Consider the following 17753-nt stretch of genomic DNA (forward strand, 5'->3'; position numbering starts at 1 on the left):
TTCCAGAGAAGCAGCTGGTCAAGCCTTAATGGCCAGGTTAACAACACAGACCATGCAATAAAATATCCCTCAGTGGAGAACAACCTCATCCCTTGCTCTCTCCAACACTGATGGTGTGGACCCCACATTCAGTGATTTCCTTTTCTGCCATCTCAGGGAGCCCATGTGGCCCAAAGGTTTTGTTTTCATTTGTAGAAGGGCAGGAACACATCACAGAGGAAGGGTTGGAAGCATTTCACCAGCAACCTGCCAGAGCACATTAACTGGGAGAGCAGTGAGGGAATGGTCCTCTGTTGGGCCATGTTCATTTAAAAAAAAGTCGAGGATTGATTTCCGATCTCCTGCCGGAGTGTTCCAGCACCCAATCTCATTTATCTTCATACTGCAGCCATTTGTAAGAACACACACTACATGCACACAGAGCGCCCAGTGCAAAGGAAAACAGAACAAAAGAGTAATAACTGAGGGGAAAGGCTGACATTAATGGGCACAAATTGCCTTTAACTCAGTGATTTCAGAGGGAACTTTTTGGAATCTTTTGTTTCTTCATAATAGACAGGTCAGCTCCAAAGCATTTAATAAAATCCACAGACTCCTACCAGCCCAGTGTGGGTTTTGTTCAGGTCTTCAAAGATCTAATTTCTCTAGAGATGTGAGGTAATTTGATTTTTCTCATCTTTGAGGCAAATTGTCTGTCCCGGAGAATAAGCAGGACGAGGGCACACAGTTTTCAACAGCCTGACTCACGATGACACCACCACCACAGTCAGCCAGATGCTCAAGACTTACAGGAAAAAGGCAAAAGAAAGGCCCTTGCTCATGTAAGGTGTGCACGTGGGAGGGGAATCTGCAGAGCTTTACGAGATAAAGTCATTTGAAAGCTTTTATCCAATTCGGGTGCTCACAGGCGGCCAGCTGGGCCTGGGGGTGAGCAACCACACATTTCCCCTGACCCCACACCCTCACATGGGCCAGTGCACAGCCAGGAGGAGTGGAAAAATCACAGCAAGTTCCTTGGAGTGTTTCTTTACCCTGAGCAGAGAGAGAGGGAGGGAATGGGAGCACAGCTTCACGGGCTGGCTCCTGGTGCCCACACCAAACTCACTCCAGCCAGAACAAGGACAACAAACACAAGGAGTGACCCTTCCCCATGGGAGCCAAGTGCAAATCACAGCCCCAGTGCCTCTTTTGGGGTTCACAGAGCACAGGCAGGTGCTGTCCCAGTGCCTGTGGAAGAGCCAGCATCACAACGTCGGCCCCGGCAGCAGTCCCTGTCTGGAGTGAAGTCTATGGAATGGGAGTGCTGGATCCAGGAGAAAGCAGCTCCATCTTCTCCTCCATCAGAGTCGTGTTCTGGCATGGAGCCGTCGTTTGCCTGCAAAATAAACAAAGACAAAAGTTTTGTTTGGAAAGCAGCGAAGGGGAGAGGCTCCACCAAGTTGTTTTACGTTGCTTTTGCGTGCTCGGTGCCATTTTAAGAGCTTCCTAAAAATAATAAAGAGAACATCTATGCATCATTAGTCCAGCAGTCAGGGTCCATTAGACTTGATTAAAGGGAGAAAACACAGGGGAAGGAAAAGCGGAGAGGAGGAGAAATAAGGAGTTGTGCTGCTAGAACTGCCCCTTCAGTACCTGCTCCCCAGAAACATCAGCTCTGAGGGGTGACAGAGCAGATCTGCTGTGAGACCTTCCTGCTCTCCATGGGCCATGGACAGGAGCCACAGCAGGATGTGGCCCTTGCCCACGGCTGGGGATGGGCACAGGACAGGCCCTGCTCTGCTCCAGATTTGGTCTCCTGTTGACTAAACAAACCTGAGCTGATCACTTCAGCACCCCTGGCAAAACCCAGGCTCTGCTGGGACACACTGCTCCTCCTCTTGGAGAAAGGACCACCAGCTGCTGCCTGACATCCCTGTTAAAAGATAACCTCCCGAGCCATAAAACCCCTCCATGTGTTTACAAAGACTCCAAAATCCAAGCTTTTCACTTCTATCTTACTGACTTCCCCTGCTCTTTCCTTCCTGCTTTGTTTGGGAAGATGACATCAACTCTTGCCCTTGGTGCTTTGTGTAAACGCTGAACAGAAAGTTGGGAGCGTGAGGAGCAAACGTATTGCAGAGGGCAGAGAATAAGTCTGAGGAGGTGGGGGCAGGAGGCCAGACAGGCTGTTTGATCAAAGACCACAGCACAGACCTCTGCAATGTGAAAGAAGGCATAAAAATAGGAGTTCCATCTTCAGCAGCAGACTTGTTCCCTGATATATTGAGCGAAAGAGCCGAGAGAATGAATCTTTGTCATCCCTCTATTTTGAAGGAAGAAGCCTTCAATTTAAAACTCCATAAAGAATTACAGGAATAGTTGAAGTAATTTATTTTTTTAGTTACTCGAGCCTTTATTCACTTAACTTCAAGGCAGGCTCGAAAGAGCTGAAAATGTTTTGCTTCTACCATTCGAGGATGAAAATATTTTAATTCCCTCAAACATGCAAGGGGGCACAGGCTTCTCCTGAGGTTCATATTCACAAATGCATTGTATCTGGAATGCAAACCTTGAATCATTTCCTAACGCTGCCACTACCCAAAGCTGTGTTTTATTTATAAATACAGCAGGACCACTCGGTGCTCTGTGGATGTGAGGAGGCAGAGACAGCTCAAAGCTCCTCAGCCATGAAGGCACAATTCAATTTTTTCACTTGGGGAAAGACAGAGAACTTCTCCTCCTCGGCAGCAGGACAACTCAATCCCAGCAAGCTCTGAGCAAAAAGGGCATAAAGAGCAGTGCCCTAAATGTGATGAGGCAGCCAGTGAAGGAAGCAGAGGCTTGGCTGGGAGAGGCTGGGTGTGGGTGAGGGTCTTTCCTTTATATCTGATCCCTCTGCCCTTCCTAAACTGGGCCCTAAATGCAGGCAGAGGGAGGCAGGGCAGGGATTACCCACCTCTTCCACTCTGCTGCCAAGTCAGCCCTGGAAATCCACAATGGCTCACACAAACAAGGAACAAATCTGAAAACATTTAAGCAACTTTCTCACCAAGCACAGGAAAACAAAAGTCAACTCCCCAAGGACTTCATGAGGAAAGTCATTAAAGAAATTACTACCCCATTTGGAGCCTAATTACTGTTAGGACAAGTTTTTTTTTTTTCTTCCTACATGGAATGGAGTAGTCAGACCCACTGAAGCAAAATGTTACCTCCTCATCATCCCTGAGGGAGCAAAGCAGACATCTGAGAAGCAGAATGGAAGGGAAAATAGCAGTTAATGCTTTAACTTCAAAGATGCCCAGAGAATTTCCTGCCACAAAAATAATGCTGAATGGCTCTGCCTGGCTCATGTATTAACAGCTTGAATATTTATGAGCAAAAGTGGATGCCACAGAGAGACACCACCTCATTTCAGTCAATTCCTGAAAGACAGGGCATAAATCTCCCCAAATAAAGAGAGCTGGAAGCAGCACTCCCTGTCCATCTCCCTCAGCTCCAAGCCCTTTTCTCAGCTCTCTCCCAGCACAAAGCAGCTCAAGGGAGGTACCTAGGAGCTGCAGAAGGGTCCAGGCTGGACCTGCTCACATCTGGGGATTTTTCCAGCAGGTCTCACCCTGTGATTGCAAACCAGGACATTTCTTACCCCTCACCAGGCAGTGCCATCCTCATCTCAGCTCCCAGCCCAGCCCCAGCCCTGTTTAACGTGGCTCTGTTTAAGTGCCAGCTGCTGCACCACTCTTTAAGTATTAATGATTTAGACAACACATTGGCAAGCGGGCAGGGATGGGGAGGCTGTGATTTGCACTCCCTCATTAGCTTCTCTCGTGGCTGCCTCTCAAACCTCCTGCTTCCAGCAGGAATCAGAGCTTTCTCCAGCCCCACAGCCCATGCCAAGCTCGTTCACCATTCCCCACCAGCAAGCTGCTCATGGAACAGCAAACAGGAGTCATCCATTTCTGGGACAAGGCCCTCTGAAGATGCTGAGAACCCCAGCAGCTGGCACCTGTCAATGCAGAACTTGACTGAGGGGAGATGCCTTTTGTTTAATTTACCCCCTGCAGCAGTCCCAAGCTCAAATTTGTGATCTCCATTAAAAGCTCTCCCTGGGCTAATGAAAACCGCTGTAAGATATTGATAATTTCTTTGTTTCACTCTGTTTAATATTCCCCTTTCTTAACAAAAATGTCATAATCAACATAAGTGAGGATTTTGCTCTTTTTCAAGGCATCTCTTAGCATCAGCTGTGCAGCCAGAACAAGGTGAGTCACCTGCCCTAGCTGGGAGCAAGTAAGAGGCAAAAAGAGAGATTGTGCTCTTTCCACATGTGCAAATTTAATTTTCTTTAGGATAAAACATTCTGCAGGAAAATGAGTGTGCGACCTTCCTCTTGAAAGCTATCACGTCAGAGCAGGCACCTCCAGGAACTGGAGCTTCAGAAGCAGCACCAGCCCCTCAGAAAATGCTGCTTTTGAAAGGCTTTGAGAGCAGGTGGTAAAAAAAAAAATAATAATAAAATTGGCAGCCTCTCAACTCACCACTCTTCTGAAACTTTGGTTCACGGGCTGAGGTTGCCTAAATCCCAATGCAGCTCTGACAATGAGTCATTTTATGACAAACTCCAGGCTTCATTATCTGCCTCAGCAAACCCCAGCCGGAGCTGGAGCAGCGCACTGGAAACCTACAAACCCTCTTTAATAGCTCCTTGTTTTCCCTTGGCCACCACCCTGCTGCTGCCTTGGCCTTCAGGCTGAAAGAGCTCAGGACTGTGAGAGCAGCTGCTTTTGCAGCACCACTCCCCAATTCCCTGTGCTGGAGGTGGCCTGGGATTTCGGGATGCTGAAGTGCTCTGTGAAGTTGCACTCGAGAGCAGAGTCAGAGCAGAGGTGAGAAAAGGAAGTGCAAAGGAAGTCACCGGTGGAACAACACCTGAGGTGATAATATGAAGCAAAAATTGCTGCTGACATGGTGTTCTAAAGGTGCAGAGCCCTTCAGAGGAAGCACAGAAAATCATCTTTTAACAGCCCCGTTCTGCAGCTGAGGCTCAGCAGCTGAAATGAGGAAGGATCTTTGTCCCTTGCTCTGCTTTCAGGGCAGGGCAGAGCTCGGGGGCTGTCCCACAGGAAGGGAGATGCTGGGAAGAGTTTTGCCAGTCCTGACATCCAGCATGCATCAGCTCCATTACTCTTTAAAGAGATCAACAGCAAGAGCAGCCTCTGCTTGTCGGCAAAGAGAGGCACCCAAAGGGATCCTGAAGTACTCACTGCTGATTTCCTGCCTCCCTCCCCTGGATTTGGGAGGCCACAGAGTCTCTGTACCAGGGCTCTGGTCTGAACAGGGCAGCCCCTTCTCCTGGGAAAGAAATGACCTCAGACATAATAAAGATCTTTACAGAAACTCCCTAGGCAGCCAACCTGGCTCAACCTTTTCCTTAGCAGGATCCTCTCCACATCTCAGGGCCAGCTTTAACTGGCCTCAGGAGATTGCTGCAGTTCTCCTTTTTTAAATACCTGCCCATGCTGCCTGTCATTTTAGCTCTCCCCCATCTACACGGGGAGATCCCCCTGGAAAGCTTTGACCCCTTGTGCCAAGCTTTGCATAAGGAGTTTTTAGCAGGAAAAAAGCTTTTTTTCCTTTTTTTTCGGCCTCTGAAATGCTGATTGCACTGTCATGGCCAGGCAGCAGTTGGCTCAAAGAGCAGGCAGAGAAGCTACAAAACGCTGAGTACAAACACATTGTCCAGGAGTGGATCCATCCATCAGAAGCAGCACCCAAAGGGGTCACACCTGCTATTCCCACCCATTCCAACCCCACAGGACAACCTGCAGCTCTCCTCAACAGGCAGCAGAGCCAACCCACAGCAGGAATCCGCCCTCTCTAATTCCACACACAACAGGGGCTTAAAATAAACCACCCAGTCCAGGACAGACTCTAATCCAGGGGGAGGAAGGACAGAGCAGAAGAATCACTTGTTTGACTTTTACTAAAATGAAAGAAAACTGCAAGTCCCTGAAAGCTGGGGAGGGAGGGAAGAGCAGAGAAACAATTTTATTCCGCCTGTTTGTAGTGGGAAGCGCGGGGAGGGGACCACGACTCCGTGTTGCACTGAAGGATGAACCTGCTCTCTCTAATCCAATTTATGCCTCAACATGCCCAGCACTAACCAGGCTCAGGAACAACAGGAGAGGCAGTTCAGAGGGCAGGAATGCTCGGGAGGGAGCAGTGCTGAATGATAACTTGAGGGGTTAGTGACTGAATTAGTGGGAACTGCAGAGAGAACACATTTGCATCTCTTTCAGCTGCTTCAGATGTGATAGCAGCCTCTGCTTTCCCAGTCACTTAATTGTTCTGAGGTTTTTGAGGGGGGAAAAGTGTCTTTTTTCTGCACTGCAGAGTTCTGGGAAGAGCCATACTTGGCTTTAAGAGCCACCTTACTTCAGGAAAAATATTACTCAGTCTCATAAAGCTGCTGGACTTCTTTGCATCAGGAGAAGCTCAATCTGTTCTGCTGGCTCTGCAGGATAGAGAGGAGCTCCAGACCCCTGCAGGGGCACAGCCCCAAGGTCTGAGTGCTCCTGGCCGTGGGGGCAGGCAGCTCCCACCCCAGACGATTACTCAGTTGCAGAAAAGGTTTTGCATTCAGGGAAGAAGGTGCGACACTGAGACAGCATCTGCCAATACAAAAAAGGAGCAGGCAAAAGTGACCCTGAGGCCACAGCTTTGTGTGCCTCTGGGAAAGCTGTGCTCCCAGGGAATTCAGCCCCAAAAAGCAGGGATGTGTCTGGAGACGGGGTGCAGCTTACCAGGGGCACTGGTGCCGGCATCGCTGTCGCGCCTGTCCGAGGCTTGGTCACTCTGGCCACTCTCTGTGGGGCTGAGCTCGACCCCCTGCTCGCTGCCCAGGCTGCTGTGGCTCCCCGACAGCGTGGGGGGCTGGGGGATCCCCAGGGCTCTGCTCATGGCCTGGCTGGGTCCCCTCGTGGGTGCTGCAGGGACAGGACAGAGATGCTGCTGAGGGAGCGGGAAGGGGGTGTGGATGTAGGGCTGGGTCCTAAAGGAGCAGAAACATCCCAGCTCCAGCCAGGAGCCCTCAGGAGCAGGGTGTCCCCCAGCTCTTGTGCTCTGCTCCCAAAAAACACCAGTGATTCCAGTGCTGTAAAGCCAGGAGTGAGGAGCTGGCCGGGGATTGCTGCCAGGAGCAGCTCCCAGCTGCAAGGGCAGACCCTGGAATGCTGCAGGCCATGGAATGACCACCAGGAAGAAATCCCAGTGGGAAAGGCTCAGACCCTCACCTGGCACAGCCACAGCCAGGAGGGGAGGCAAGCAGCTGAGCCAAGAGCCAAACATTCAAGCACTTTAGACTTCCCACCCTCCAGCCACAAGGAACTGCAGCTCCTCACCCATTCCTGCTTGGAGCTTTCTCCCTTGGGAGCCTTTTGATCCCGCAGGGATGGGCTTGTCATCCAGGCTGGAGGAACTGAGCTCCGAGTCGCTCTCACTGTCACTGGAAACCACTGCAGGAAAGATCAGGGGGAGGAGAGGAGAGAGACAGTTATTCACAATGTTCATAACACTTCCCAAAGAGGTGCCAGATGGATCCAAATAAAACGGGAACAAACGCTGACTCGCTGATCACGTTCTCCCTCTCCAAAGGAGACCCTACCTGCAGTTCCCCCACAGCTGCTCGCTCTTCCTCTCAGACATGATGTGGTTTTACTTTTTACAGATGATTTATAACTCTGCTGCACACACTCCAGCAGTGCCAGCACCTGCAGCAGGTGCAGACACCACCAGGGCTTCTCTCCTAAAGCTGACTGGGTCCACGGGGGACCGCAGTGCTCCTGTGCCACACAAAGTGACCCTCTAAGGGGTGGTTCCTGCTCAGCTGCAGGTGGAAGGGTCCTGGCTGCACCTGCTCCACCCCTGGGTAATGTGGGGAGAGGGGTTGTTTCCCTCCAATCTGCATTTCAAGTGTGGCAGGGCCTGCAGGATCTAAGAGGAAAACGCCAGGTAAATCCTGAGCACATCAAACCATCCCCAGCAGCAAACTGCCCAGAACTATGTTACTCCCACATCCCCAAAGCTCCAAAGGCAAGGGTCACTCCTTTTCCTCAAGGAGACTGTTCTCCCGTTTCAAAGCTGCTTTTTTCCTCTGTGGTTTTCTTCCCCCTGAATCCTGCTCTCGTCCTGCTGCTTTCCACTCTCCAGTTTCCAAAAGAGCTGAAGGAGCCTCGTTTTGCCAGACACAGCTTCCCAAACTGGCAGGTTCTTTCCACTTTTCCATGCAATTATGCAAACACCTCTCCTGCTTATACTGGTGTAAATGATAACTTGGCTGCCAGCTGCTCTGGGTAAAATGAGAAAGGTGTTTTTCCCAATTCCTGGGTTTTTGTGATGGTTTGATCTCAGAACAGGAATGGCGGGGCTGAGGAGGAAGGTAATGGGAAAAAAAATCTGTCTTTTGTTTGAGGGATTGCACCTCCAGCACTGCTCCATCTGACCAGGCAGATACCAGCTCTCCTGGCAGCTCAGCAGCCACTTCAAACAGCAGCTCACAGCTCCTGGTAAAAAGTACAAAATCGGCCCATGAGGGATGTACCGTAGGCAACACTGCAACCTACAGCCCCTCCTGTGGAAAAAGGAAGCCACAACGATTTTTTTAGGTCCATCAGGACGTCTTTAGAAGCTCACATTCCTGTGAGGAGCTGTTTTCTCTTCTCCTGAACAAACCACGTTGCCCCCACGCCGTGCTGCCCACAGCACCCAGCCTGAGAGGGACGTGAGTGCAGTGGCACAAGGTGACAACCACGGGGTAACCCAGAGCTGTCAGCTCCTCTCTCTGTGTCAGCCCAAACCCTTCAGCACTCCCCAGGGCAGAAGGATGGGAATCCTTCCCCTTGCACAGAGCAGGAGCTGTCAAATATTCCTGCCAAGCACCTCTGCAGGCACTCCTGTATTCAAGGCAGCGATCTGTACTACACAAACTATTTCATTTAAAAAAAAGAGAAATGAACACCCAAAGCAGTGCTAACATCTCTGAGGATATTAAAGTTGGCTGCCAGTGTTATTGCAAAGCGTTATTGAAGTTGCCCTGGCAGGCACCTCCTCACACACACCCTGCACAGCCTCTCCCTGCTGCCTTTTCCTCCTGGCATCATCAGGAATGGGAGCTCTCACCTGCAGGGAAAGGGGCTGTGGGAGGGAAAAAAGCTCCTTTACGAGCTGGGGGGCTAAGAGTCCTCAAAGCAAAGGTTTGTCTAAAAAACATCTTCATTACTCCCCCAGAACTCCCTGGGAGAGGTGGGGAGTTCTATAGAAACACTGCTAAAAACAATCCATACATACCAGAGTGGGGTTTTTTCCTCTAAAATCCAAATCTCAGCTCTAAGAGTCACTGTGACCATCTCATTGCTCACTTCTCTTAGAAAATGAGCTCCTGTTCCACTTGGCCATCATCTTTTTTTTTTTTTTTTTTTTTTTTTGGCCTCCTGGATTCATAAAATCCATTGCTTTAGAACAGCTCCTTCCTCCATGAATCCTCTGAAAATGCTGGGGGCCAGGATTTATTTGTAGAAGGCCCTGGTGAATCAGTGGAGGTGACTTCAGCTGCCTGTCCTTCTGCCATTCAGCAGCTCAGAGAGAGCCAGCACAAGAGGAGGAAAATATTAATGACACAAAGGCACTCACACCACAGGACCAGCCCTGTCTGCTCTCATTTCCTCTGCTGCCAGTAAGAGTGTATTTTACTCACTGCACCACCATCTCAGGTAATCCTTCATCCAAAGCTCCCAGACCTTCTGCTGGCACTTTCCAGAGCCCAGAAGTATTAAATCTGGTGTTCCAGCAGTTGCTGATCTATCAATAAGAGTCACTGGACAGCTGTTCCTTCAGAGAACGGAACAGATTTATCCCTCCCCATCTCCAGCTGACTGGAAAAAAATAAAAGCTCATAAAATAAAATATGCCGAGATAAAACTTGCTAGAAAAGCAGTATTCCCACAGGGAATGGGTCACCCACTGAGGGCCTGGAGCCCTGCAGCTGCTGGCAGAGCCCAGTGTCCCTCCACACATGGTTCAATCCCCAAGCCAGAGGCATCAGAGAGCCACAGGGAATGGTGGAGCATAAGTGCTGGCTGTACTCATCCCCAGAGGCAAATCAGGATGTGGGGAGGCTGTGCTGAGGCCAAGGGGAAGGAGCACTTGGCTGGGGCTGGGATCTGTTATTAGATGTGTGCTTTTGGCACAGAGAGAGCTCCTTGTGCTGCCAGCGCAGGGCAGGGCTCAGCCCAGCACACACAAAGCTCTTGGCACTTCCTGCAGCTGTCAAAAGTTCGGGAAAAGCACGTGGGAATCACAGCTCCAACAGCCACACAACCCCAGCACAGCCAGGATGAGCACAATCCCTGAGCAGGGCTGCCCTGCAGCACCCGAATTTTTGGCAAACACCGAATCCAGAGAGCAGGGAGAGCAACAGCTCCCGGTCACTGCAGGTGGGAAAGTGAGAGATGATGAGAATTATTACAGCCCAGGGTCCCACTGAGGGCAGCTCCTGTGCCAGATCACATCCAGCATTGCTCCAAGAAGGAAGAGGTGACTGGGCCCAACCCTTCTCCCTTTCAGGAGCAGCACAAGTTGCAGCTTTGTCACTGCAAAGTTGGCAAATTGGATGTTCCCCTTGGTGACCTGCAGAGCGCTTGACACACCCCAGCACATCCCTCTCTGCTCCATCTCTCAGGGATTTGGCCTTCAGCTCACAGACACTGGACAAACCCACTGCATACCCCTGCCCAGGTGCTGCTCCGGTGCCACTGGCACATCCCAGTGCTTGGAACAGGAAAATCCCCTGGAGATTGAGTGGAGCAGCAGGCAGCCCTCCTGCCAAGCAGTGCAACAGCTCAGGGATCACACTTCTGCTTTCTACCCAGCTCCTTTCCACATTATCCCTACAGAACTCAGAGCCTGGAAGAAGGAAAGCCCCGCTGCTCTTGCTCCCACCCCCTGACCCAGCGCAGAATCCCACCCACATTCCAGCACATGGAGCAGAGCTGCTGCCCAGCACAAGAAATACTGCTGCTATTCTCCTCCTGACAATACATTTGTGCCTTAACTAATAGCAGGGTTCCCATGGCAACTGCTTGTTTACAACAGAAAAACCAAAGGCACCAGCAAATCCCAGTGTCAGTGAGCACAGGAGAAATACCGAGTGTGCAAAAATAAAACTTCTGCCTGGTGGGGTTGGCTTTTCTTCCTTGAGCCCGTTCCTGCCGCCTTCCCACCCTTCTGCAGTGGGAGCAGATACCCAGGTTCTGGCACTGATCCCTTCCTTTTGAGGGGGAAAAGGGACATTTGAAGTTTGTCCCATCGCTGCTGAAAGGCAGCTCCTGGCATGCAGGATGTCCAGGGGCCGTGGCAGGAGCGTGCTGGCTCCTCCTGACTTGAATCCCTGAAGAGCTCAGAGAAGGCTCCTTCAGCACATCAGAGAGGAGCAGAGGGGTTGGACAGGGCTGGCCAAGATAATGGAAACCCCACAGAGAGCAGCCTGTCAGAGCTCATTCCCAGGAACATCCTGCCAAACAAGCACCAGGGCTTTGCTCGGAGCTGAAGGGACATGTCTGGGTGAGGCTGTACAAGGTGTGAGCTGACAAATGCTATCAGCCAGGCAGGGGGAACCAAGCTGCCTTGGGAAGCTCAGCCCAGCTCCTACTGCAGATTCACAATGGCAATATCATGGACACACATCTCCACGGAGGAAGGAGGCTGCCCTGCACATGGCAGAGCTTTGGGATGATAAACAGCAGGAGTCCTGGCAGTGGCAGCTTCAAAAGAGGTGAAAGGAGGGGAAGATGCACAAGCTGCCTGCTCCAGAGATGAATTCCAGCCCGCAGTGCCCACTGAAAGCCGTCCAGAGGACAGGCAGCCTCACAGAGAAGGGCAACAGGGAAAGAAAGCACCAGAAAATAAAGCCATAAATTAATATTGCCCGACCTATAAAACAGCAGCAGCCAGACAAACATCAGAGGGCAGGGAGAAAGGCAGCTCGCCACCCACATCAAAGCTTACCAAAGGTCACTTTGCTGTCCTCCCCCTGCTCCTTTGCTGCTCCTGCCTGTATTTATGGGGAAGCCTTCTCCAAGAAACAAAACTCAGCTGAAAAGCTGAACTAAGCAGCAGGCCAGGTCTGGGCTCAACAGCTTCAACTCAATGTTTTCTCTATCATGTGAACAAAAAACAACCTCATCAATCAGTCCCTCGGCTGAGACAACTCCTTCCAAGCATCTCCTGGAGGGAAACACAACCGTCTATTGCTGATCTAATTTGTCTTTAATTACAAAAGTTACAGTAGGGCTGGGAGTGCTTTCTTAGCTGGGCCCTGAAGGGAAGGTTTGTAAACCCAAGTCTCCTGAGATTTCTTTATTAAAAGGTTATTTCCCCCTTCTGATAAGTGGAAGAGTGCACGCAGCTGGTTCACTCGACAGATCTTCTCCAGTTGAGGGGATCTAACAGCAGAAGACAGAAGGGGAGAGAGGCCAGACAGTTCTGCTAATCCACACAGAGACAAGGGAAGAGAAATCAAAGCAGACTGGCAGCAGCTCTGATTCTGCAGCACTCACATGCTGGCAGAGCAATTTCTAACTCAGCTCACAGTGACTTGAGGAATCTGCCCAGCAGAGCAGCAGAAGCCAGGAGCAGGTAGCCCCAAGCAGGGAGGGAATGAGACCAGCCTTGGGTCAGCCCTGGCTGCACAGTGATGTCCACCAGGAGCAGCTCTTTGGGCTGTGACTGCAGGCAGGTGTCTGCTCCATGGCTCATCCCAGAAAAACAGTGGGGGCTACAAGGAATGGAGGAAAGCAGGGGTGGACTGAAGGATGGGGAGTCCAGGAGGACTGGGACAAGTCAGGGCCATCAGCACTCACTTAAATATCAGTGAATCCTCAAAAAACACACCACAGCACCAACTCCAACATCCACGTGAGAAACACACCACACCTTGAGGGATAACACCTCCAACACAGAACTTCCCTGATTACTGGGATGCTGCCAGCAGCAGGAGAAGCCAGGTCCTTCTCCCACCTGCTTCCTGGGTGGGACAACCAACCTTTTCCCCTGGCCCAGGTGAAGGAGCGGCTGCTCCTGACGCCCTCGGGCTCCAGCACGGCCGCCTCGCCCTGCCAGGGCTGTGGCTGCAGCTCCAGGGGTTTGCTGCCAGCGCTGCTCTTCAAGGGCGTGATGTACTTGGGCAGCCCTTTGTAGAACCACGCCCCAGACCTCTTCCAGACCTGCCAGAGACACAGATGTGACAGCTCAAGCTGGGTTTGTACAGCAAGAGAGCACAGCCACCACAAAATGAACTCCCCACCAAGTTTGGCCCAGCCACTTCCTCCGACCCCAAATTCCTCCCCAATCCTTGTCAGCCCAGACTCATCTCTGTCCTCTTTCCACAGCTACAAAACCCCAGCTGTGAAGAAGCAGCAGGTACAGATTGAAGGAAGGTGATGGCAGAAGTGCTGCCTCGTACCAACAGCACAGCCTCAGTGTTCATCTCAAAGAGCAATTCAGGCCAAGCCAGATCATGTAACGAGCTTGAAAACCCCAGAACGAGAACGACACTCAAATAACCTGAACCTGCAGCAGGAAATGGACCTCCAGCACTAAACTGTAATAGCTCCTGTAAGAACAGCCTCTCCTCTCCAATTTAGCTTTAATGCAGCTTATGATGAAGGCACTCTATTAAGTATATTTAATATAAAGCCTGCTGTAAGCCAGGGGAAGGGAGAAGGGTGGCAGCTCAGACAAGGAAAAATGGCCTCCTACAAACCTAATTCTTGTGTGCCTTCCAGCAGCCTGATAATGAGCTAATGATGCAGCCAGGGCAAAAAATAAGTTAACATAGTAAAAATACCATTTTTTATTTCTTGCATTTCTGTTCAGAGCGAAGGAGATCATCAGCGTTTCCACTCCAAGTTCCCAAAGCGTTTTACCCACAGATTCATCATGATGGCAGTGGGTGCAAATGCAGATATCCCCAATTGCAGCAATACATTTGCATTTTTCCTTTAGAGCTTAATCAAAGCAGAGGGCAGGGACAACACCTGGCATTCAGGAGTTGTTCTCATGCAGGCACAAAAAGCAGCACCGTGACACTGATGGTTGCCTGGTTCCCAGTCCAGAGAGCTCAAATCTCTGTGTTTGGGGTCTTGAAAGCCAAGTGCAGGTGATCTGAACTCAGAGGGGGACCTGGTAATATGGTTTCTAAAAGAAGAGCAGCCAGCAGAAGAAAGCAAACACCTCTGTGACCCAGCACACGTGCAAGGAGAGGCTCGTGCATCACAGCAGGATCTGCAAACCACGAGGTGAGAGCATCCTGCAGCTACACCAACGTTTTCCTGCTGGGTAACCACCCAGCAGGATGGTGAGTCTGCCTTCCAGGCAAAAAGCTGGGAAGCCAGTTTCCCAACACTACAAGTTGTTCTTCTACAGAGTGGGTTTGGCAGCTCCTTCTCCTCTGTGCCAACAGCCAAAGTGACCCAGCTAGGCAGGCACAGGCTGACACAGCTCCTTCTGTCCCTTCTGCTGGCATGTGGGGACTGCACAGCAGTTGGTACAGTGTGTACAACAGCACAGGGACCCTGCAGGAACAGGCTCTGGTTTCCAAGGATCAGGAAATGCAAGAGATTTTTGAAGTGTGGGACAGACATCTCTGCACAGCACTCAGCCCACTGCAGCTCAGGTAAGCATGGCCCAGGTAGGAGCTGCAGGCTGGGCAAGCCCTGAGCTCCTTGAGGAAGGCTGGAGGTTTCGGGAGCAGCTGCACCCACGGGGCACAGCGGGAGAACAGGGACAGTGCTGGCAGCCAGTGGAAATTGTCCATCCCTGACACACACTGGGAATCAGGTGCACACACAGCTTCCCTGGATAAACTGCTGGGGAGGAAACAGCCCTCTGGTCCAGCCACTCTCTGAACAGACCTTGCAACATCTGTAATTTAATTTGGAGCACTGGAGAGACCTATTATCTTCAGGCGAGCTCCAATTTAGACACACCATAAAACCAATCAGACACAGCACGGATGGCTGGAGCAAAGGCTGGTCACCCCCAGGTTTCTCACTACCCCAAAGCAAGTAGTTACAGAAAGAGTTAATGACATCATACACCCAGCTCTGATGTGGTAACACTACTATAAAATTGATTCTCTGCATACATATTCCCTTTAAATTGGTGCTTCTAATAGAGTTTGGTCCTATTATGGCAGCAGTGAAATTGTTTTGAAATCAGCTCAAAAACAGCTGCAGCAAGATGCTCTCCCCTGTATGGATTCAGTCCCTCTGCCCCTCCAGGTTTGCAGCACTTTGCAGCACAGCCCATCCCAAAGGACCACGGATCACGTCCTGCTCTGCACATGGGCACAGGGGGCAGTTTGAGCATCCTTGGATCAAAACAGGTCGATGTTGCTGACTGCTATTGATGGCATTTGATTGATGGCCAGAGTGGCCTGACAGCAAAGTTCTTGCTTGATTTTAAATTAATAAATCTGTAACAGAGCCTTGAGAATAAAATTCCTGTCTATGAGCAGTTTACTCTTGCCAAGGAGGGGAGGATGTTGCTCCCACCAGTTCACGTTAAGGCGAAATTTGTTCCCCACGGCAGTCTGAGTTTGCGTGGAGCTGGAATTTCACCAGGGAGAGGGACAGCCGTGGCCACGACAGATAAATGCCTTTTATAACCCTGATAATGTTCCCATTAAAGTTGCATTGAGCCATCATTGCAGCTCTAAAGTGGCACATGTAGAAGCAGATGGGGATTTTATCGAGCATTTTCATCGAGTGCAGCCTGAAAATGGGACCTAACAGAGAATCACTGGGCCCTGGTGAAACCCATGTTGCTGGTCGAACTTTCCCAAGCATACAAGTGCTAAAACAAGCTCCTGAACAGGCAAAAGATTAGGGCTTGCTGATAAAGAGATGGATCACAGCTGAGGGAATCATAACAAACACTCGCAGCCTCCCCACAGATCTCCTCACCAAACCACATCCCCTAAACAGAGATGCTTAGGGAAGGATCTTTGCTGCAAAGCCACATTTTGCTCTATCACCTCCTGCTCGTGCCATGCAGGAGCTGTTCCCATCCTGCAGCCCCTTCCTTCACAGCAGCCCGAGCTTGGTGAGAGGAAAACCACCACGTTTAGCTTCCCATGCTGACAGCAGCAAAGACCAAAAGGTGGGGAAGCAGCTTCTCGTGGGCTACAGCAAAGAAAAAGGCACCTGCAGATGCAGCCACCCCGGGAGGACCTTGCTGGCATCCCCTGCCTGCAGCACATTCCCACACAGCCACTTTGTCCCAGCTCTCCAGCACGGCCCTGGCACGCTGCAAACACCACTGGCAGCGCAGAAAGAGCGAGCGCTCTTCAGCCTCGTTATTTGCATTCATCTGCTTTTCCATAACACAGAGATTTCCAATTACATTATTTACAGCAATCTGTTGTCAACTCCCACATTCAGCACTTGAGGATGAAGGAAATTAAAAGGCACTGAAATTACCATTCGGGGCTTTGTTTCCGGAATAGCAAAATCTATCGCCCCCCTGACCCCGACGCTTCTCGAGCTGCACTGGCTGCCAGCCTTCAACCATTTATCATCCCCCTTTCAATCAGGCCTCTTTTTTTTCCCCCCGTGGCTCTATTCTAGAGGACACTATTTTGAGTCTAACTACTCGCTGCCACCCCCAAAATAATACGGCAGAGGCTATTGATGAGTTCTTTCAATTGCAAACAGGTGCACAGCGCTCCGATGTCGATCCAGAGTCGCCCAAAATAAGCACCCCTCTCCATCCGTGGGATGTTTTGCCAGGAAATCGTCATGCCAGGCAGGAATAACCCCGAGCTATGCTGCTTTACAATGTTCCAAGTGGTAGGAGTGGGTAAGTGAAAAGGGAAGCCCCGGGGGCAAAAGGGGAGGAGACGATTCCGTTCCTCCAGCGCAAAAATCTTCTTCCCCTGCGTGGTTTGTTGGGATAAACTGAGGAATGCAGGCAGCCATGAAAATGCCGTGTAGTGAAGGGGAAGGAATTAAAAGGAAAGCGAAGCAGAGGGGGCAAATTCAAACTTTTAACTTGTCCCTGGTAGCTGACGCTCTCTTTCATATTCGAGGGAGTTTAAAAAAAAAAATCTCTCCCCCCACCCCACCGAAATCGCTTTCATGATCCCTACAGTTCTGGATGTGTCAATTCAAATGTAAATGTGCACGAGTGCTTCCAAGAGGATTTTAATTACAATGATAGCATCGCTAATTATGGATATATATTTTTAAAAAATTATATATATAAAGGGGTAATTCAGGAAGGTGCTCTGCAGAACGTGGTGGGATCAGTCAAAATAAGGCTGTGCAGAGAGTTAAAGGGCTGGGCAGGGATTTGACAAAACCCAGCAGGTCCCTTTTCCCCTTCAGGCCAGGAGGTGAGAGGCAGATTTCGGCCACACACAGCTAATTCAGCATGGGCACTGCTGCCCGTGCTGTTACTGTGCTCTGCCAGAGGCCTGGCAGCAGGGAATCATTCCAGCTGTGTATTTACCCACCACCACTCCTGCCAGGCACGTTCTGCTGCTCTGACAGCTGCTGCAACGAGCCCTGTGCACCGCAGGAGCTGCTCCCTTCCTGCCCTGGCATCTCATTCCCGGGGGAGTTTCACTGCAAACCCACAGCCAGTGCTGGCTGCAGCCAGGGATCAGCACCCCCGACCTCCCCACGGCATCCCTGCAGGAGCAGCACTGACCCAGGGAGGAT

At 50.8% G+C, this 17753-nt stretch overlaps 1 protein-coding gene across 7 annotated transcripts in view; it reads right to left on the reverse strand.

The window, feature by feature from the left end:
- Nucleotides 1-1251: 1251 nt before the first annotated feature.
- The window catches only part of RPH3AL (rabphilin 3A like (without C2 domains)), a 32629-nt gene continuing 16127 nt past the window's right edge, over nucleotides 1252-17753 (reverse strand). For 6 of the 7 annotated variants that reach the window (XM_048324422.1, XM_048324424.1, XM_048324426.1 and 3 more), the window contains 4 exons: nucleotides 13073-13253; nucleotides 7377-7490; nucleotides 6780-6962; nucleotides 1252-1375 (listed from right to left, as the gene is read on the reverse strand). In XM_048324422.1, coding sequence (XP_048180379.1) covers nucleotides 1341-1375; nucleotides 6780-6962; nucleotides 7377-7490; nucleotides 13073-13253 — 513 coding nt within the window. In that variant the 3' untranslated portion in view covers nucleotides 1252-1340. The remainder of the gene's footprint in view (nucleotides 1376-6779; nucleotides 6963-7376; nucleotides 7491-13072; nucleotides 13254-17753) is intronic. The other variant, XM_048324427.1, reaches the window with a different exon arrangement.

This window comes from Corvus hawaiiensis, chromosome 20, assembly GCF_020740725.1.
Source record: "Corvus hawaiiensis isolate bCorHaw1 chromosome 20, bCorHaw1.pri.cur, whole genome shotgun sequence".
Classification (NCBI taxonomy): domain Eukaryota; kingdom Metazoa; phylum Chordata; class Aves; order Passeriformes; family Corvidae; genus Corvus; species Corvus hawaiiensis.